The 21,440-nt window shown below is 40.5% G+C and overlaps 2 protein-coding genes across 2 annotated transcripts in view; one reads left to right on the top strand and one right to left on the bottom strand.

Annotated features, from left to right (window-relative positions):
* The first annotated feature begins 3,187 nt into the window (after nucleotides 1-3,187).
* On the top strand, nucleotides 3,188-5,513 carry tnni1c (troponin I, skeletal, slow c). The gene is made up of 7 exons (XM_030425920.1): nucleotides 3,188-3,312; nucleotides 3,578-3,616; nucleotides 4,347-4,388; nucleotides 4,517-4,648; nucleotides 4,740-4,829; nucleotides 4,942-5,124; nucleotides 5,203-5,513. The coding sequence occupies exons 2-7, from the start codon at nucleotides 3,593-3,595 to the stop codon at nucleotides 5,287-5,289; spliced, it is 558 nt and encodes a 185-aa protein (XP_030281780.1). The 5' UTR covers nucleotides 3,188-3,312; nucleotides 3,578-3,592; the 3' UTR covers nucleotides 5,290-5,513.
* Nucleotides 5,514-6,977: 1,464 nt separating this feature from the next.
* Nucleotides 6,978-21,440, bottom strand: part of LOC115586674 (N-acetyl-beta-glucosaminyl-glycoprotein 4-beta-N-acetylgalactosaminyltransferase 1-like) — a 30,843-nt gene continuing 16,380 nt past the window's right edge. The window contains exons 7-20 of the mRNA XM_030425917.1: nucleotides 21,027-21,094; nucleotides 19,844-19,922; nucleotides 19,676-19,742; nucleotides 19,354-19,488; nucleotides 19,089-19,198; nucleotides 16,857-16,957; nucleotides 16,637-16,698; nucleotides 15,897-16,542; nucleotides 12,871-13,130; nucleotides 11,372-11,525; nucleotides 11,210-11,282; nucleotides 10,963-11,116; nucleotides 10,407-10,533; nucleotides 6,978-8,583 (exon numbers count right to left, since the gene is read on the bottom strand). Of these exons, the coding sequence (XP_030281777.1) occupies nucleotides 8,484-8,583; nucleotides 10,407-10,533; nucleotides 10,963-11,116; nucleotides 11,210-11,282; nucleotides 11,372-11,525; nucleotides 12,871-13,130; nucleotides 15,897-16,542; nucleotides 16,637-16,698; nucleotides 16,857-16,957; nucleotides 19,089-19,198; nucleotides 19,354-19,488; nucleotides 19,676-19,742; nucleotides 19,844-19,922; nucleotides 21,027-21,094 (2,136 nt within the window). The 3' untranslated portion in view covers nucleotides 6,978-8,483. The remainder of the gene's footprint in view (nucleotides 8,584-10,406; nucleotides 10,534-10,962; nucleotides 11,117-11,209; nucleotides 11,283-11,371; nucleotides 11,526-12,870; nucleotides 13,131-15,896; nucleotides 16,543-16,636; nucleotides 16,699-16,856; nucleotides 16,958-19,088; nucleotides 19,199-19,353; nucleotides 19,489-19,675; nucleotides 19,743-19,843; nucleotides 19,923-21,026; nucleotides 21,095-21,440) is intronic.

Here is a 21,440-nt window from a genome sequence, read left to right on the forward strand (position 1 = left end):
TCGTACATTCATTTGTAACGCGACCCTTCTGTTTAAAATAAAAATAACTAGATAATATTGAGAACAACCAGTCTCACTGAAAGTATTAAGCATTATACACGCAAATACATAATAAGCACTAAGAATAGATTTTGGTTTCTTTTTAAGGTATGTTACGTAGCTACATTAACAGATATTCCGACGCTACCTAAAGGCAGCGCAGGGGTTTGATTTGGACATGCGCACCTTGAAACCAACCGGTCCAACTGCTTCATTCTCCAGGTGGCATCCAAGTACTCACCTTTTGTTTAGAAAATAAAGGGTTGTAGACATACCTGAGTAGAAGTAATGATATGTTGTTGAGATATTACTTTGGTAAAAGTCAAAGTCACCCATATAAATCGTACTCAAGTAAAAGTCTTGAAGTATCTGATAGTAAATATACTTCATTTTCTGGGAATAAATTGAAACTACTATCAGATAGTCTCAAAAGTACTAGTAGATATAAATTAAACATTTATTTACATCTATGTATGTAGGCACCATATACTAGGGGCCAACCATGGATCCAATATTTTTTGGGGGGGTTTGTTTGTTTGTTTTATCTATTTATTCATGTATTTATTTATGTACATTAATAGGCTACAGGAATGCATCATTTTCCACTTTTTTCATCAAGATATACCTTAAAATTTCTTGCTAATTAGGGTGCTGGTTGAGTCCTTTTGTTAAGTAATTCTGAGTGTTGTGCCAGGTGGATTTGTCTGAATTAAATCACAAAGCCTACAGCTTGTCACATCTTTCTACAGGGGGAAGTCAGACCATAGGTTGGTATTTTGGGGCTGTATGTCTCCATGAAGACAAATGTCTGTACCCTACAGTCACCCTGCGTCACGCATGTATGACCATCTATATGTGTTGATAAGTGCCTTATTTCACTTGGACCTAATTTTAAGCGTTACCTTCTTCTCTACATAGCAGTTTCACATTACTGGCTCCTTGTTCACTACAATATGTGACATAGCCCTAATAACAGAGAGACAGGAAGATGATGAGGGAGATGTTGATCCCAAGATAGATACAGTACAAAAGTTGTGTTGCATGCTGTCTCAAGGAGATTGAACCTGCCTCTAAAAAAAACACAACATGCTTTAGTTCACGTTGGCCCACAAAACATATCATCACGTCACAGGAGAGTGACACCATCAAGGTCAACACTTTCCAGCCATTAAAGGGTGGCAACAGCCATGTGCTGTAAAGAACAACAGGATCAAATGATCACCCAGCAAGTGTTTACTTTCTGCATCATACTATACACATTTTAATCATGTCACACAACAAACACATTATGGCTTTGAATGTGAGTTAGCCTCATGCAAATGTTTTCTGTTTTTAAAAGAGAAGGGTACAAACATATGCTTCTTAAGTCCCTCCATCTTGAACGTGATGACAGGGCAGACAATCACGCTGTCTGTATTCCCGGTATTCCCACATAAAGCTGTAAACATCCTGTTGGAGACCAGCGAAAAGCCAGTTTTGGGTCACCTCACATCAAAGTATGCCCTTGATGTGAATCTCAGCTGTGGTGTGTTCCCATAAGTCAGGTGAACTTGTCTGTCTTCCCCAAGTGAATTCTGGCACTCAAAGCCTGTCTGCGACCCTGAAAAACAGTGTTCACATTTGAAATACGGGTGAAAGTTGCAGGTTGAACCTTTGATGTTGCTGTTCAAGTCGCACAGTGGTCATATTACACAGACGGGGTGGATGTGTAGCAGTAGTGATACCTTTACACAAAACTAAAGCAGGTGTCTTCACTAGAATCCCCTGTTATCTCTGGCTATTCTTGGCCTGAATTTCCCCTCAAGTATTGTTCATAATTGGCATGTATATTCCGAAAAGGTGCATGCCCACAGTCTTTTTTTCTTAGAATATCCAACACTTAGGTACAGTGTCGGTTAAAATGGGGAATGTCAGTGTTACCTGATATTAAATCATAATTGTAATACATAATTATACACCTTGATAACTGAATTTGAGCTATTACTGTGCTGATGTGATGTGGATATTCCTGACGACAGCTGTCTTTAGGTTCTGCTGTGTGCTCTGTGCTCTTTAGGAACGGTTTTTGCACCCTTGGCCCCTAACAGGTTAATCCAACCACGTGTTTAATAGTGACTGAGTGGGTGCACCACATTGTGTGGATGACAGACATAGCACCACAAAGGTTATTGAATATAGCAATGCGACATCTGCTGCATAGCAACAGTAACAGAAAGAACAATAATGTCTACAGTCCTTGTGTTTGGCTTCACAAACGTGTCTGCATGGTAACATTCAAGGTTGTATGTTTGTGTAACACAAACGTGGGCACTGTTCGGAAATCTGTCTCATACTGAGAGGAATACTGTATGATGTTTTGTTTTCTGCTATTCCTCTCCGTTGACACATAGGATTAGAAGGACCACTTGGCAAATGCTTTATTTTTAAGTTTCAGACCTGGGTCCAGTGTGATTGTTAACAAGACACCATCCTTCCCAACAGAGGTGATAATCTATCAGTCAGCGAGGAGTAGTTGAGTTAACAAGCGGAGCTTTCCTGTTAATCCCAGTGACCGACCAGTCATTTCTGACTGAGAGGTGGGAGGCGTCACAAGGCCAGATATTAGTCGGAGAAAGGGAAGACAGCTCACTACATACATATTTCAAAGTACCACAGATGCCATCCTGACAGAACAGGCCTGTTGACTAGAGTCGTCTGCCTGGCATCAATACAAGACTCTGCTTGTTGTTACTTTTAAAATGTGTCTGGATCAAACTGCGTGCAACAAATATAATCCATTCAGAACTACAAGATGCATTTTGGGGAAGAACAGGAATTAATGATGTGACTATGCTGCTACTTCCACTGTGTCAGTGAGGTCTGTCTCTATACATAGAGCAATGCGATGATAAGAAAAATTCCACCTAATAACCTCTTTAACGGAGAAAAAAGGACAAATATAAAAAGTACAGTATGACATTTTATAATACAAGTAAATACAACAACGTATAAAGAATAAGAAAATGATAGATTCATGCCGGATCCAGGAGGGCAAGGAAGTGTTTTTAGAAACCTGCTACACAAGGAGTTAGTGGAGTGAGTCATCTTCTCGATAGAGGATCTTCGGTGCACAAGTCTCACATATAAAAGCAAGCTGCTGTTAAACACCACTCTGATTTCTTACTCTTATACATTGATGCATCCTCTGGTCATCACTGGACCATTCTTTTCTTTTTGAGAAAACAGCATCCTGACTGTTACTCTATCAAAGGTTCAACGATGTCTGATGAGTAAGTCCTGTCGTCACAAAGCCTAATTTTTCTATGGTGTTTATCGGTCTATGTGCATTTTTGTTATTTGTTTCGGGTAATAACTTTCTCTTGTTTTTTCTTGTTTGTCTCGGATTTCTCTGGTGCAACAAATTCCACGCGGCCATGACAGTTATGTAAGTAACAGCTTGTATGTCTTTCCGCTATCTAACCTAAATATTTGGGGAAAACAGTACGATTTGGATGTTTGGTGTAATTTGAATTCCTTGTCTTTATTTCTTCCTCCTCAGTACGCACCATCATCCATGGCCCCCAAGGTTGAGGCTAAGGTAGTAATACTTATTCAAACTGACAATGTTTATGAATAATTGTGCTGCTGTGTTAACCGGTCAAGTATTTATGTGTTGGCATGTTTGAATCTTTTCACTCAGCTCAACAGCTTAGCAGCAATTGGGTTTTACCATGTAAACAAATCTCTACAGCACAAGTTGAAGTGAATATCATCATGTTAGCAATAACTATAACATTTTCCTCTTAAATGACATTTTCCCTCTTTACATAGGTCGTACAACAAATACAGTACAAAGAAAAGAATCACATGTCGATTTGTTGCTTTCATATTGCTCCCACCCTGTTTTGAGGTACACAATATACTGTAAATATCCTGTAAATGTGAGGTAAATGTAGCGCTGTTTTGAGCCATATGTAGTCATGCATCTGCAAGGTTAGGAGACATTTTTGAGAGAAGACAAATATCTCTTGTCATGACTAAATTCTTTAGCAATAATGCTTATTGCTGTCAAGTGGGACACTCGGATAAATAACGAGTCAAAGACACAAATTTAGGTCCTATGACTGATGTCACTTGATGTTAACTTCCTTTTATCTGAAAGGAATGAATGCGCTGCGATTGCAAAAAGAAAAGTTACCAGTAATTGTAGCAAACTAGGAACTTATTCTAGCTATTGCAGGTAAAGAATTTGCAATTTATCTAACAAGAGTTGCAACATTATAGTGAAGATGTCTGGTGTGACATGTCATGTTTTACATTATTTTCAGCCGAAATGCAAGATTTCAGCCTCCCGCAAACTCTCACTGAAGGTAACAGTTCTTTAAAAATAAATGTGCAATACGTTAACTTTTTATCTTACAAGCATAGGAAAATTATAACTGCTGATTTTGCAACAAAATTCCCCGTACTTCTGTCATGTTAACTTTGATATATCTAGATCCTCTTGCTGGCCCGTGCTACAGAAGAGCTGGAGGCAGAGAAGGCGGCAAGAGAGGAAGCGAAGGTTGAATACCTGGGCGAGAAGCTTCCACCGCTGCAGTTAACTGGTTTGAACGAGGATGACCTGCAGGTAAAGAAATCTGTCAGAGGACGTAACGCATAACGTAGAGGACAGTCTCGTTTTTGTACTTAAACATAATGGTGTTATTTGTGTTTCATAGAAACTCTGTAGACAGATCCACGAAAAGATCGAGGTGGTGGATGAGGAACGGTACGACTGTGAGGCCAAAGTCTTCAAGAACAACAGAGATGTATGTCAGGCACCATGACACAGTAGATTTACATGAAAAGAAAAGAAAAAACAAGAAAAAGAGTTCTTTATAAACAATAAGTCATCAGCTTAGCTTTTCACCATCTTTGTAGATACATCAATTGAACCTAAAGGTGCAGGACCTCGGGGGGAAGTTCAAGAAGCCCGCTCTTAGGAAGGTGAGAGTGTCAGCAGATGAGATGATGAAGGCTCTCTTTGGATCCAAAAACAAGGGCTCCATGGACCTGAGGTCCAATCTCAAGTCTGTGAAGAAAGAGGACATCAAACAAGAGAAGGTACTCAAGTAGATGAACGGTAATTAAAAACAACAACAATAAAACCTCATTTTCTGAATGTGTGTTTTGCTACCTCAGGAGCTGACCTTGGAGGTGGGTGACTGGCGTAAGAACGTGGAGGCCATGTCTGGTATGAAGGGCAGGAAGAAGATGTTTGATGCATGATGTCCAGGAGTAAATGGAAATAATGAAAAAAAAGATAAACCTAAGAAAAACATGCATGATTTAAAAAAACTACTTAAAACTCTGAAAATGTAAGTATGCAAGTGTGATTATACACATGACTTTTCTACTTTATTATAAAGTAGCATTGTGAATACACAGTATATTACTGCCTGATAATGCTGTTATGTAAAAGAATCAAATACATTTGTACATATTGCCTCCTCTTTCTACATTTCTGTTGTTGGTGGGATTTAAATGAATTTTGAATTTTGCAAAGTTGCCTGTAATTCCAACAGACTTGACATCGTCTATTTACACAGTTATAAAAAGGACACTGAAGCCGTTTTTCATGTAGGCCTACAGTTTCCCCTCAAAGCTATGCCATTGACTTATAGTGACAAAGCACCGGAGATATTTTCTGTCAGAGCCAGGATATACTTAGCCTTTCCCTCTTGACTGGAATGAATTCCTCTCCAATAATAAACAGTAAACACGGTCACACACACACTCGTAGCTGTCCTTGGACTGACATCAGAGAGTGTCGGTAAGACGCCGGTTGAATGATGGAGGGTGAAGGATGAAGTCGGCAGCCTCTTAGGTATTTACGAGAGCTTGTGAGCATTTGCCTGAAACTTGGATGGAGAATAGATATCAGCCCAGAATAGACTTCATTCACTTTTGGTGCGGATCAAAATGAAGGGACTGATCCAGGAATTATTTTCTTACTTAATCTAAAATTATGAGGTAATTAAACTAAACTAACTAAATTATAATTTACATTTTCATTTACTTTTCCAGCGTGTTTAGGTGGCTGGTATCTATGAGTGACAGCAATTTCATGTGGGTGTAAATAACCATCAGCTATAGGGGAATTAAAGGGGACTGTTGGGCCTTGGCGGAGGTTTGCACTCTAAAAAGCTTAAAATGGTCCTCATGCACCACAGCTGTATTTCTCTTAAACTGTCTTTTTGATATAGAGCGTTGGCTAAAAATCACCAGCAGTCTGGATTGACACACTTGGAAAAGATGCATCATCTAGTTGAGGGACTACCCAAACAGCAGCAATTTATAACTGAATGTAATCCAAACAGTTACTTTATATGTTTAACAATGCTTAGGCAAGGACATTCATCATACTATGATTGATGTAATGTGTGTGCTGTTGTGACAAGGCTGAAATGTGTGCTGTGTATGCTAAAGGTGTGTTCAGGATTAATGTGATTGGGAAGCCAACCATACATCAAATGAGAAATAATGCTGTATACCACACCTTTGTTTAACATCTGCAGCAACATCTGCCCAGATCTTTAGCTAATAACGGATGACAGGCTGATGACTGCAGAGCTAACAGTGAATGCTACGGCTAACAAAAATAAAGAAGAAAGATCCTCATATCCTTTAGATATTGAACAGTTATACTTGTTGGTCAAACAACAAGCTGATATTTACACAGACTGTGCTTTGTTCCCGTCTATCTTGAGAAATGCTGTAGTTTGTTTCTACATGAGATTCTTGTGTCATCATTAATGCCACTATTAGCAACAACACAACACATTTTTTAACTATCCAGATAGCTTTAAAAATGTTTCATATTAAGAGACATCCCTTCAATCAAAGTACAAACCAAAATGTAACGATTAAACTAGACAATACTGATGTACAAATATGTCTAAAAGAGGCCATGGACATTTTCAAAAGCATGATTTATTTAAAGTGCGTATTCCACAAATTGTGATAACCGCTTATTATTTATGTTGGTGTTATATAGTCTTTAGACAATGTATAATTAATTGGCAGAATACCTTAGTTTATGTAAAATCAGTTTAAAGTTTGTCTGAGTCTAACTGTTTAGAAGTACACAAAATGCATTAAAAACTAACCCAAATAGATTTATTCTTCAGATTTGTCGAGGCAGAGAAACATTTAAAAAATACAGTCCCTGAGAAAAGAGATTCAGGTTGCAGGTGAACTCCCAGCACAACAAGAAGAATTAGGTATATGTAAAGACAACAAAGTAAGAGATTATGGCGTAGTAAAGGACAACAGGGGACAACATCACTGCTTTAGGAAATCAAAAAGTTTTGTTTTTTTTAAATAAAAAAAAACATCACACAATTATTTGCAGTGTCAGAAACCAAAACCAAGAACAAAGCCTAGCACCAGAGCAGCAATTGTGCGTTTGTGTTTTTATCTCCCTTTATGACAACAAAGACAGTAGGGCACAACAAGTTCCTTAAATTGGAACGTGAACAATAAGAAAATGCTGCCATTTGTCTTAAATAACAATAAAACAGGATAAATATACAAAGTCATTTTCATTTCCCTCTACTAGAAGAGGAAGATTTTTGGACACAGATTTCAGTTAAACTAGCTGCTGACTAAAACGGCCCTTAATTTTACATGTGAACATGTTAAAAAGCCTCCAGTAGAGGTCCCTCTATCCACTATTTCAATTATTGTCTTAGGTAACTGGAAGTGAAGAGAGAATCGGCCGACACATTGTTTTATGATTTGCATGACTCGTGCCAATAACTTAAATAATTAACTGTTATTGTAGTTTAAGGCTTTTGGTGTTTCATCTGTAAAAACAGTCCTGTGAGGCTCCAATACCTGAATATCAGTCACAACAAAAGGCACAATCAACATTAATGAGTACAAACATGGAATGGCACTAAACTGAGGTACAATTGGCCATTTGTAGAAAAAGCATTAAACTCAAATGGAAAAAATATTCATTAGATAAAGGTTTTCCTAATTTTTCTCCAGTTAAGACTCTTGTGCAAGACTTGCAATCTTTATGATCAAGGACACTTAATTTCATTAAATTTACTTGGCAATGTCATTTAATTTACATTTTGTCTTTGGATCATGTCCTTTCCCTGCAGCCAGTAGTGCAGATCATCCTGATGCACAGCATTATCTTCATGTAATATCACACACTCATTGACCAGTACCCTCTTAGTAATCAACAGTACATCCAGTGACACAAACTCTTTGGCAGGAGCTTTATCAGTAGTATATCCTTAAAAATGACCTTCAGTGCTGCCTTTCACTGCAGCTTAATCGGATCGGATGTCACCTTCTCTGTCAGTCAGCAGCATGTAGCAGGAATGACTCTCCGGCCTTAAAGTGCCCTGGTTGCAGTAGTTGTAACCGTGACGACCATGGTCATGGTGCGGCCACAGGTGACCTTGTTATGACACCTGCGTAACCCACATGCCACGTTTGGAGTGAAAGTTGTGGTAAAAGTTCCTCAGGTGGATCCTCTCCACTTCGAGTCCCCCCTCGAGGATCCTGGAGCAGAAAGCAGAGGAGAGTTTGTTAAGTTACTTAAAATGTGTTAGCTTTATAGGCAGCGTGTTCTAAACTTAAAACTGCCATAATACTGAAATTAAATGTAATATTAGGCTAAGGTAATACATAGGCTTATGTAATATTCATTATTCTTGTTCCTACAGTTGAATGTAGGAGCCATTTTCACAATGATTGCTGAAAGGGTACACGTTCTCTGTGCTTATTGGAGATCTGAGAATGAAGTTTACAGTGAAGTAGGAGGCATCTTGTGTCTAGTGATTAAACTTGTGAAATTAAAAGTATTTGCATATTCGTAAATTCAGGAAGGGAAAGCGGCTTCTTTAAAGATTTTCTCGACATAAACCACGTCAGACACACATGAGAGACTTGTGTGGACAGTAAATGTAGGCTACTTGAGTAAATGCAGTTAATTTGTTCTGTCTCTGTGTTTGGTCTCTACCAAATTTAGAGGGAAATATTCATTTCTTTAGATAATGAATGCTCTATTACGTTCACCAGCTACTCTAGCTATAGTAGTAGTGTGCAGAGGGTTTTTAGAGTTTTTGCACTTGAACAGCTGCCTGCCTTTGGTGAAAACTACGCTATGGGAGCGGTGAGCGTGAACACACAACCATTAAGCTCAGACAGGACAGCTAAAAAATGAGGTGTGGATTTGGGTGATCATTTCTACAAACGACCCCTTTCACTTCGTCAATTCCTTTAATTTTTCATCATCTGATCAACATCGTGCACTGATTACATTTTTAATTTCACCTCTCAGTTGCTTGAAGTAAGATATTCAACAGCTATTCTCAAAAAAACAAATGTGACGCAAAGAGCGTTGCATCGCTACGCAGAGCTGTCGTCACTGGTCTGAGCTGTGGCGTATTTAACAGCATGTTTGTGCCTATTTGGTTTGGTTTTGATATGTTTGAAAGCGCCACGCTAGTGCGCAGGTGATGTAAATATTTCCTGATGCTTTCGATACATTGTGTTGCAATGTTCATTTAATGTACCATAAAAAAAAAACATCGGCTGTCTCTAAAGAACAACTGCTTGAGTTTATTTTAATAAAACATAAAATCAAACAGTAGTATACTCTTACACTAACTATCTCTAACTTTATCATCAGTCTGCCATGTTGAATGCCTTCCAGCTGTTATTTTGCAATGTCTCTCTCGCTTTTCTCAGGTAATTTTCAAAACACTGTAAAAAAGGAATGTGCTCGAACCTGTAACACTTGTAAAATGCAAGTACATCTGTTTTGAAATGCCTTGTACAGTACAGCCAGACTTAAGATGGTCTGGCTGTACTGTGGATTTTCCATATTTGCGCTGTTAAAACACTGTATTTACATTTACATTTACATTACTGTATCAAAAGATATTGTCATGCTGCAAGCTCACTCGACTCAACTAACCATGCAGTGGACTACATCTCTCTAGTCAGTGGATTTAAGTGGAGCTTGGAAACATTACATCAAAGACATTCATTTTGTGATCTTAACGATTCCTCTGCAAAGTAGATTTTGGATGTCATCAAGATGAATCACAATCTAGAATTGTCATACACATAATTGCCCACCACTACCCAAATATAGTGTCATGTCTTCTGTTAAAAATGATTTATTGCCAAGCCTCTCATTCAAACTGTATCTTCTACTGTTGGTGCAGAAATGTGTTGGATCCTCTTTTATGGCAGAAGCTAAAAAAAGGCTTTTTATACTTTTTTCTAAACATTTAAACGCAAAATAAAATAAAATACAGGGAATAGACAGAACAATTATGAGCAACAAATAAGTCTAAATCTATTAGAAAGCACACCTGTCGATGAGCTCAACGTCTTCTCCTCCCCAGGTGTCTTTGAATTTCTCTGTGTTCATTCCTCCCACTGCCTCCAGATCTGATTTATAGATCCCCAGCAGGCCAAAGCCATCGAGCTCCCAGAAACCTGTCACACAGATGGTCACATTTTTTATTTAAATCTAGTGCCACATGCAATGAAACTCCTCCTGTGAATGTAGTTTTTAATTCTCATTTATCTTTATTTTTCTTGTTTGTGCTTCACAAGCCGACTGGGACACACACTACATGTCTTACCATAAACACTGCTTTTGTTTTAGAGATCTCAGGATAAGCGATAGGACATAGCACACTCAGGTTTCAGTGAAACAGGTGCAGCTGGTAAGGCTGATTTTTTTGCATGCGTGCCCTTATGCCATACGCTGGTAATTCAACAAGTCACGGCAAGATACACAGCTGAAGATATGAGTTTGGAGGTTTCTGTGTGGATTCCCTCAAGCGGCAAAGAAGCAGTGGAAGAGTAGGCTTAAAGGAATAATGGACATGTCATAATAAAACTAAAGATGGGCGTATTTACCTCTGGCATCAAATGGCGCAGCCCCACAGTCCAATCTCATGACTACTGGAGCAAAGACCATGTATCCCTCCACACAGTGCGTTCTGATGGCATCAATAATGTTGGAGGGGAAGTGGAGGTGGAGGTCACAGAGAAACACAATGCTGTGTTTTTCCTAATGGAGAATTAAGAAGGGAAAAGATATTTATTATTACGCTCTTTTCACTTTATCTTGTGCGTTACAGTGGAGTGATGCTACGATACTCACCTTTATGAGGTCAACACCCGCTTGCAGCCCAGCAGAGCGTTCAAAGTTTCCGCTCAGCTTCAAGTAGTCGTACCTGATCAATTCCACAGGCACTGTTTTAATACATCGTATCACACAATGAGTGTCACAGGTCTGGATTCATTAAAAGACGTTAACATGTACCTGTGCAGTGAGGACTTCTCAAGAGCCTTTTTCACGTCCATGTCGGAGCTGCTGTAGTCAGTGATGATGAGATTGAAGTTGGTGTCCTGAGTCTCTTTGAACAGTCGTTCCATTTCAGTGATCAGCTGCTGCACCCAACGAGCCTGGTTTTTCACTGAGGGGGACATACAGACAAATAATCAGTTATTTAGGGAATGCCTACACTGAAAAAAAGGCATAACAAGGTCTGTGTATTTAATAATGTGTATTACACATAACTGCAGTCACAATCAGCATGCTTAAATTGAATTTAACACTTAAGCGGTGAGACGATGGACTCTACAGGGTGGCAACTTGCGAGCCTTCGTTTTAAAAGATCCCCTCTGTACATGTATTAATTACTAATTATTATTAATCAAATTGGCACTTATTCCATCTCCCCCCATTAAAAAGGCAAAAATAAATGAATATGCAGATATTTTACATTTCACAAGTTTAAGTGTGATTTTAAGATTTCTCTGTCTTTGAAGTGGAAATCAGATTTTCATAGTGCGCAGAGAACCCTAACGAAAAAACTGCTTTCGAGTGTCAAACTCATGTCGCAGATACATGATTCAACGCAAAGAAGCTCAAACATTCAGCTGTCGGAACGAAATGAAAACCACATATTTGACGAAAGGGGTTGTTTTAACGTTTGACTTTTAAGATCTCTTCCCAGGGAAGTTGGCCTTATGCCGTGTTCCAGTGAACGTCTGAGGTCGGGATTGCCTCATGGAAACTTCCGTCTTCCGGCTCCAGGTGCAAGACACTAAAGGCTAAAAAAAAACTCGACTGACCAAAACAAAATGATGACTCTTTGGTAATTTAACCCTCAGCAGTGCAGCCTCCTTGCACTGTAAACGAAATAGAGGAGGAAAAACAACACGTGAGGTGTCAGACACTGTTGTACATTTTATTTTACTGCACTTTCATACTTGGAAACGTAAATAAACATTTACTGCAGACTACAAATACACCCTAAATACACCTGCACATAGGTGCTGTGTTTGTTTGTGACATCGGGCTCCCTCATGAATTTGAGGTAGATGAATGTGAAAGCTTTTGTGTGGCATTCCATTGTACTGTTTAGTAGGAGGTTGGAAAATTTCAAGTTTCTAGATGTCTGGAACAACAAAAATCCGGTGAGATCTGAAACTTTATGCAGCTTCAAATCTGACTCACGACTGAGGCCTCTCTTGTTTGATTTAGTGAATTGACAAGGATTGTTGTGGTTAGGACATGCCTATTAGTTCAAGATATTGGGGTTAATCTCACGTTTTTAAAAAATGCTTTGCACTCCATTGCTTTGTGGTTGTGAATGCTTGTCATCAAGTAAGTTATGTGCAATGTTGTGTGTCCTTTTATGATGAATGTTTTTGTGAATAGCAAAAAGTTAAAACAGAAGCAAAACATACAAAAATTATGAAACAAAAGGTTGGTGAATGTATTTGGTGTAATAAGCCAACTAAAGGTGGGTGTACCTGGCACTATGATGTGAACTGTAGCAGCTGGATTCCACTGGAAGTCCACAGGGTTACAGAGCAAAGGCGGAGGTTTCAGCTCCTTGACAGTTGTGTCCCTGCGGCGACGCCTGCCGCTGCGGTTCAGATTGTAGATGTAGTGCGACAAGCGCAGCAGCTTGCCACTTGCATCTATTACCTCCAGCTCCAAGAGGTAGCGACTGCCCCTCACCTCATCCACACGCTTCACCACATTAATCACACGCCCCAATCTGAACAGCCTGCAAGAACAGAGAGAATTAAAAAAAACAAACATTGAAATGTGTTGCAAACCAATACTGCGATCTCTGATGATTGTACTCGTTATTTAATTACACTGGAGGTGTGGTTTATGAATAGACGTGAAACACTGATTCAAGAAAATACCACAATACGTTAAAAAACTAGAAATACCACATGGCGGATTTATAATATTCATATTAAGTATTATATGCATCTTCAAGACTTTGAAGAATTTAGTGGAAAGGTTAAGACAATAACGCTGAAGTCTAATAAGTGTGGTTCTTACAAAATGAGAGTTGTCACCATATCAATGTTGTTATGGACAATGTTTATTTCCAGTGAGAAACATGCTGCTTGAGCTTGATCACACAACAATCACCTAAAGATCAATAGCTCAGTATCTTAGAGTAGAGTCTGTTGTGGCAGATAAGATACTGGGTCATGATCATTCATATGAATAGATTTGGAATATCCCTTGCAGTTCCAGCTGTGCTCTAACATTAAGCTTGAGTCTGATGGGGATGTAAGTGAAAGACCAATGTTTGATGCAACCTTTTATAATGACAATGTTGAAACAAGGTTCAGAAGGGCCCGGTGCCATGTGATTTGGGTGGTGGTTATGGGCGGGGGCCCCGATGGCCCAATCCCCGGACGGTGACTCTGGCCGCGGGGACATGGAATGTCACCTCACTGGGGGGGAAAGAGCCTGAGCTAGTGTGGGAGGTTGAGTGGTACCGGCTAGAGATAGTTGGGCTCACCTCCACGCACGTCTGGGCTCTGAAACCCAACTCCTTGAGAGAGGCTGGACTCTCTTCTACTCTGGAGTTGCGTGCGGTGAGAGACGGCAAGCTGGTGTGGGCTTGCTTATAGCTCCCCAGCTCAGCCGCCATGTGTTGGAGTTCTCCCCGGTGAATGAGAGGGTCGCCTCCCTGCGCCTTCGGGTCTGGGATAGGTCTCTTACTGTTGTTTGGCTTATGGACTGAAAAACAGTATAGAGTACCCGGCCTTCTTGAAGGCCCTGGGATGGTTACTGGAAAGTGCTCCAACTGGGGACTCCGTCGCTCTACTGGGGACTTCAACGCTTACGTGGGCAGTGAAAGCGTTAGCTCGAGGGGTGTGATTGGGAGGAACGGCCTCCCCGATCAGCCTTGTGGTCGTGTCACCTGACCTCCGACCGTATGTCTTCGACACTCGGGTAGAAAGAGGGGCTGAGCTGTCAACTGATCACCACCTGGTGGTGAGACGGATCTGCTGTCAGGGGAGGAAGCTGGACAGACTTGGCAGACCCAAGCGCATTATGAGGGTCTGCTGGGAATGTCTGGCGGAACCCTCTGTCGAGGAGCTCTTCAACTCCCACCTCCGGGAGAGATTTGACCAAATCCCAAGGGAGGCCGGGGACATTGAGTCCTGATGGACCATATTTTCCACGCGGAAGTTGTGGCTATAAGGTCTCCGGTGCCTGACATGGCGGCAATCCCCGAACCCGGTGGTGGACACCGGAAGTGAGGGATGCTGTCAAGCTGAAGAAGGAGTCCTATCAAGCCTGGTTGGCTCGGGGGGAAGGGGAAGCAGTCCTCCACCAACACTGTTGTTTACAGTGGAGGTGGGGAGCTGTTGACCTCGAGTGGGGACATTGTCGGGCAGTGGAAGGAATACTTCGAGGATCTCCTCAATCCCCATGACATGCCTTCCATAGAGGGAGCAGAGGCTGGGGACTCAGTAGTTGATTCATTCATCACTCAAGCCGAAGTCACTGAGGTAGTTCAAAAGCTCCTCGGTGTTCATGGTAGTTTGCCCAACCAGTCCACATGTGCTTTGTGGACTTGGAGAAGGCGTTCGACCGTGTCCCTAGTGGCATTCTTTGGGAAATGCTTTGGGAGTATGGGGTCGGAGGCCCTCTTAAGGGCTGTTCGGTCCCTGTACAACCGGAGCAGGAGCTTGGTTTTGCATTGCCGGCAGTGAGTCAGACCTGTTCCCAGTGCATGTTTGTCACAAGTTCTGTTCATTACTTTCATGGGCAGAATTTCTAGGCGCAGACACTGGCCGGAGGGGGTCTGGTTCGGGAGCAACTGGATCTCATCTCTGCTTTTCGCAGATGATGTTGTCTTGTCGGGTCCTTCGGAAGGATAGAGAAGGATTGTCCGGGCGTGGAAGGCTACCTGGACCAAAAGTATATAAACTGGATGATCAGCTAGAGTTTCTCAGGTCACCGTTGGGTGGCTCATGTGTGTATGTTCTGTATTTGTGAATAAAAAACCTTTTGGACAGAAGACCTGCTGTTTCACCTCTGATTTAAGACTCCAACTGTAAATGTATTTTATAGTTAATAAGTAAGTTTATTGTGAAGTTAAGAAAAGTAGCAGCGCACTACAAGTCTTAAGAGTACATTTCCAGAGTCCATGGGGATGTTTTCAAATGTTTTGTTTTATCCCATCGATGGTCCTAAATAAAAAAATATTCTGTTTATTTATCATAGAAATGTAAGAAAACCTGAAATTTTTGTTGTGATGCTATGCCAGTAAGGGTTTCTGGAAATTCACTTTAGTTCAGTTATCTTAACGTATCCATTAATGGACTAAACGTTTCAGCTCCAGATATATGTGACATGTTAAAGGCATTGCAGGTAGTAATACATGATCTTAACTAGAGGAATTCAAGGGAAAAATTAGGGTTAAATCTTTGACGAATTTTCATCTTTGATTTGAACAAAATTTCTTATAATGGAAACAAAAAACACTCACTGAAATTATCCCAACAATACTCACCCAGGTCGCTTTGCCTCGAGTCTGTCCATGAAAGCCTTGACCAGGGGCAGAGTCTCACTGGAGGAGAGCTGCACGTTGCCCACCAAATTGCATCCAAAGTTCACGTGGTGCGATCGCAGCGCCTGAAAGTCCTGGTAGCTGACCTGGAAGGTATCGTTCCAATTTACCACTGGCAGAGCATTTTTTTCTTCTTCTTCTGACCGCTTTTTCCTCATTTTGCCTCTCATCGCTGTGGGGCTGCTCATTTCCAGATCAAGTTGTAGAGGCATGTTCTTCTCTATCTCCTTTTCCCAAAGGTGTTTTCTGGTATATGTATTTGGAAAAAGGGGGTTATTTCTCAGGCCCGACCAGATTTCTGGCACTGATTTTCTTCTTCGGAAACCAAAATCCTCCTCGCCATCAAACACCGATCTCCTCCTCTGGAATCCAAAATCTTTCTTGTCATCAAACACTGATTTTCTCCTCCGGACAGGAAAATATTCTGCGTCATCTAACACAGATTTTTTCCTCTTGACAGGAAAATCTTTCTTGTAATCTGACACTGATTTTCTCCTCCTGACAACATGATCTTTTGCATCATTCAGCACTGATTTTACTCCCTTTAAATCAGAATCTTCTTGCTCATCTTGCAGTGGGTTCGCAAAATCTGACATTCACCAGAGGGAGAGACAGAAAAAGAGAGTGTAACAGACAATACTACTAAAATACTACATTTTGTTTTGCCAAGAGAAGGGGCTTACAAACACCTGTGGTACTTTTTTCCTCAGGACCGTCTGGTATCATGTATTTAGAGAAACGATTCCTGCAGACAAGAGGAAAAAAAGAGGACAATGAATTATGCAAAGATTCAGCTTGATGTTACTTTATGATCACAGATTAGATGTGACACTCTCTTCTTTTGCTAAAAGATTCTCAGTCTCTGTCCTACTGTGTGACTTTTTATTGATTACGGATGCTCACGTCTTCATGTCACTGGGGTGCTCCGGGTAGAAGCAGTTTTCATCCAACTCCATGTGTGTGAGTCTGGTGTAGTCATTGGGGTAGATGTAGGAATAGCGGACCTGGGGAGATGACATGAAATAGCATGCTGTTCAAGCTGGGCGGTATACCGGTTCACATCGAATACTGGTGTATATTTCCGTTATGATAAGAAATTTTAATATACCACAATACCGATGTATTTGATTACACAACGTTCAGAACACTATGTTACGCTGCGTGACACTGTTTTAGACCAGACCCTTTTTAATGTTGCGCTTCTAAACAGGCATGGTGCGACTGCAAGGCATGGTGAGGGTAAACAGTAGTGCTCTGGTGTTGCGTTACGGTGAAGATGGACAGGAGAGACATGGCAGTTCATGACTTCATCCGCGGACGTGAAGATGAGCAACTGCAAAGCTACTGAGGTCCGGGAAATGCTAGCGTCTCCTCGGTCTCTGTAGCTGTCAGCTTGTTGTTGTAGCGGCAAGGTCCAAGGTTTCAAATTAAAAGCCCCCCCGCTAAGAACCCAGTTCTAAACTCCAATAGAGCGCAACAGTGAGGTTCCGGAAGTGAAAATGCCATCCATATTCTGAATAGAGGATTTGAATTATTGGCCACAATGTCATAACCATCCAAAGTAGACTTACCACGAGTTATGAGATTGTGAAATGATGGTATATGATCCTGTAGAAGCCACAAGTTCATATGATATCAACCATGATTTAAGAAAAACATGTTTTTTTCGCGATGTCATGGAAAAGTACTACACTACCCACAATCCTATAGTGTAACAGCAACGTCTCTGATTGGTGGAGCTCGCTGTTAACATGGAAATGTTTACCAAACCCACGAATTTCATGTTTGCTAGTTACTGCTACCACTGAACTCTACAATCGTTTACCACAGAGCTACCATGATTTCACTTTCTGACCTATTGCGTTTTTTTAGAGATGAGGAGAAGAGTGTTGAAAGGGTTCAACCGAACATGAAATTTGCGGGTTCGCTAAACATTTCCTTGGTAACAGTTTAACATCAGGTTGTGTTTTACTGAGGAGGTGAGAATATGGGCCACAGGTCTATAATTAAGTAAATCAAGTGTCACCACATTTCTTCTGATGCACATCACTGTTCACGGCCAGCTTTGTGCTTCACATCATGTCACATGTTTACGCCTACCCCAGTGGTGGCTTTTTGGGAAAGAAGGAATATTACACCTCCCTTTTAGATAGACAATGTGCCGCCTTTTAATGTGCCGCCATCTAAAAAAGGCTAGTAATTCCTCTCTCAACCAGTAGAAAATGCTGTGAACACCTGATTATGCATGAGAAAAAAAAATACCGTCATATACCGTGAAACCGTTCAAAACGGGTCATAACGCCCAGCACTAGCTATGAGAGTTTAATAATGCATCATGGGAAATTGTATAACTGTATAATAAATGATAACTTACATGTAATAGTCATTAACAATTTATAATAATTATTGTATAATGGTTGTAGCAGACAGTAAACTTGAACACAAACAATAGATCAAAGCTGCCACATCAAATACAGTAAACAACAGCACAGAAATGAGGAGGGAGATAATTTTTTCCTAGACTTCATTATAAAATCACTCTATTGTGGAAGTTGTTGATTTAGGAGAAACTTTATAAACTTTGTATAATGTTTACATTGAAAAATGTTTAATCATTTGTGCCTTCTTGTAAATTCGGCATATGTTAGACATTAAATATTTTTTTCTTTGTGCAAATACTGTCATGTCCGTTTGTCCCCAGTGATGTATGTGTTTATGTGTACATAAAGAAGGGAAGTGAGATCAGATCACAAGTGGTCACTCGAGATGCATGTCCACACGCCTGATGCCAAAGACGCATGTTGATGCCGAGAATAAACAGCAGCAGTTTACGTTAATGCAGTGCAGTGAAGATACACATGTTCTATAGAGGAGTCAAGCTTATATATGACACAGATCTGCTCAGTTTGTGAGTGACAGCAGAGCCGTCAGTCTTCAGTGTGGTTAAAACTGATTGATAAACCACCCAACTTCAGGGTTCATGATCAAAGAAAGATTTCACATCCTGTTGACACTTCTGTTCATACTCGCTCGCTCCCTCTCCCGTGCATCACTCTTATCATAGTTGATGATGGTTTTTATGATGCCTCATTTTAGGGGTTGATCTGCAGTGAAAGAAGCTACATAAATACATACAGTCAGAGCTCCTTGGTAGAGGGGTAGATGTACGCCTTTGAGTGTGTAGCTGGGTTCGTACGAGCAATCGGCCAGAACACCTTTCAGGAAATTGCTGCTGACCAAAGGCACTGCAAATAACAAACACAATGATTTGATTTGAGGTTACTGTGTGCATTCAGCAAGAGGAAACAAGTTACACAACATTTGCAATGTAGACAGTAAAAAATGAGTGATTTGTCTGCTGCGTGGCAGAGAAGCAGAAAAACAGAGAGATGTCTCTTACCTCGGTAGAAAGTGTCACGAGGGTCTTCCCTCAACATGTCTGCTGTTGCACCGGGCTGTTTTGAGAGGATGTGATGGTGGCTTGCAGCCGTTTGTGGTATAGTGGAGACATCAGACGGTAACAAGCCAGACTCACCTGTGTCGTAAGAAAAACACAAGTGCTCTTTGTTAATTATGCAACAAAAAAAAACACTAACTTAATTTGCAGTTATGAGCATCCTAACAGAGTAATAAAATGCAGACAGATTTGTGAAAGACTGAGCTGGAGAGTAATAAAGATTTACTGAGGCTGCAGAAATGATGTGTGGTTTTTCTGTACATACTAGCAAAGAGGGAGATGTGCTTGGAATCAATAATGGTGAACCCAAAGTCTTGGTTCAGGAGCTTCCACTGTGGGAAAACAAATGCAATGAACTACACAGCTCTTCCACATTATTACCCACATTGCATATGAAGGAGATGACATTTTATATTACTGTCCAACTACTTACCGCCACTTCCACATGGCCAGTCCCTTTGTCGTCTTGCACAAAGAGAACTTCAAAAAAGTACCTCCTCTGAGAAGACAGCCTGTCAGACAACAAAATAAAGAGTTCAGTCATGTAGCTGTGTACGTCTTGGTTTGCTTTGCTGTAGCAGCTCAGATACAAATCTGTGCATCAGTCTCCTTCCTCTGGGTGCTGATTAGGCAGATATCATTATGTATTTTCTCTTATAATCAGGATAATTGTAGGGAAGTGCACACATTTTAAAACATGTTAGTTTTTTTCTGAATGTATTCCTGCAAATTTCACCCCATCAAAGTGTTGAGGTGAAAGCTGTGCCAAAAACATTCTTCTGGAGCTTCATGGCAAAACAGCACTGCAGCATTAGTTGTGCTTGCTTTGAAACTTGTTTACTTGGGTTATGTCTGGTTGTTCATTTGGGTTTACTACAAGCTAGAACACCCTGCAAACTAAATGTTGATCTTAAATGTTGCTGTTTAGATTTTCAATTGCTGGCTAACGTGGCTAACTGTCCCACACTGTGTCACGTACTACATCCACTACTAAGTTACAGTGAAGGATGCCCACACAGTGTGTCAAAGTTTCCAGCATATTAGCAGTAATGCTATGAAACTCTTTGAAAAGTGGTCTTATTTTTTTTCCATGTTGTAACAGCAGTGTAGAGTTTTTACCTAGCAAACCACATTAGTTTGGATTTCCAGAAGGGCACATAGATGTTGACATGACTGTTCTAACCATGACATAAAACTGTGTCATCTCAGTGAATTATGTTACTTTCAGTGAAAAGTTGACCAAGACTTAGTTGTTGTGTGTTTTGACAGCATTAAATAAGACAACACAACCTGTCATAAACATGTCAAGCATGGCTGCTGGAACCCGACTGGACATGAGTTAGCATTTACGCACCTGCGCCATTGTCTTGAAGACAGTGGGTCATGAGGGGTTTATTTTATTAGATGCTTGATAAAAAGTTTTTTGTTTGCACAAACTTAAGAGCGTGTTTTCTTCGATGACATGAATTCAATCAGTTAATACCCCCCCTTGTGAATTTTAGGTAGATTAGGCTGTCGGGAACAACCCCCCATAACAATACGGTACTGTATCTCCATCTACTATCTCCGTGCTAGCTCTTCATTCAACAGTGAAATGAAGCCTGGTGTCAACTCACATAATTGATCCAGAGGTCTGACTGGCATACTTGCCAAACTCGCCCGGGACTGCCCACTCTGTGCCGGTCTAGAGATGAAAAACCCACATGTAAATAAACATACACAAATGTGATACCAGTGTTTCCTCTAGGATTTTTTTCAGCAGTGGGGGCAGGCTCTCCGGGGAACTGTGGCAGCATAAATAAATGATTCTTGACTGCAGATTTTACTTTTATGCCCAGCATAATCCCCCTTTTTACTGAATGGCTGGCATGGAAAATGGCTTTTTAAAAACTGAATGTAAAAATAAAAAATAATAACAAAAATACAACAATAAAAATATAAATAAAAATAAAAAAATAAATAATAATTTCTCGATGGGGCTGTAGAATCAGTGGAACCGGCTATTTTTTTCAACCCATTTAGGGTCCCAG

The sequence above is a fragment of the Sparus aurata genome, chromosome 8, assembly GCF_900880675.1.
Source record: "Sparus aurata chromosome 8, fSpaAur1.1, whole genome shotgun sequence".
NCBI lineage: Eukaryota > Metazoa > Chordata > Actinopteri > Spariformes > Sparidae > Sparus > Sparus aurata.

Bases quoted from the DNA above. Each gene is read 5' to 3' on its own strand.
- tnni1c (XM_030425920.1), top strand. From the start codon at position 3,593: ATGGCCCCCAAGGTTGAGGCTAAG. The intron at 3,617-4,346 runs GTAGTAATACTT...CATTATTTTCAG, and splicing joins CCCCCAAGGTTGAGGCTAAG to CCGAAATGCAAGATTTCAGC. The intron at 5,125-5,202 runs GTACTCAAGTAG...TTGCTACCTCAG, and splicing joins AGGACATCAAACAAGAGAAG to GAGCTGACCTTGGAGGTGGG.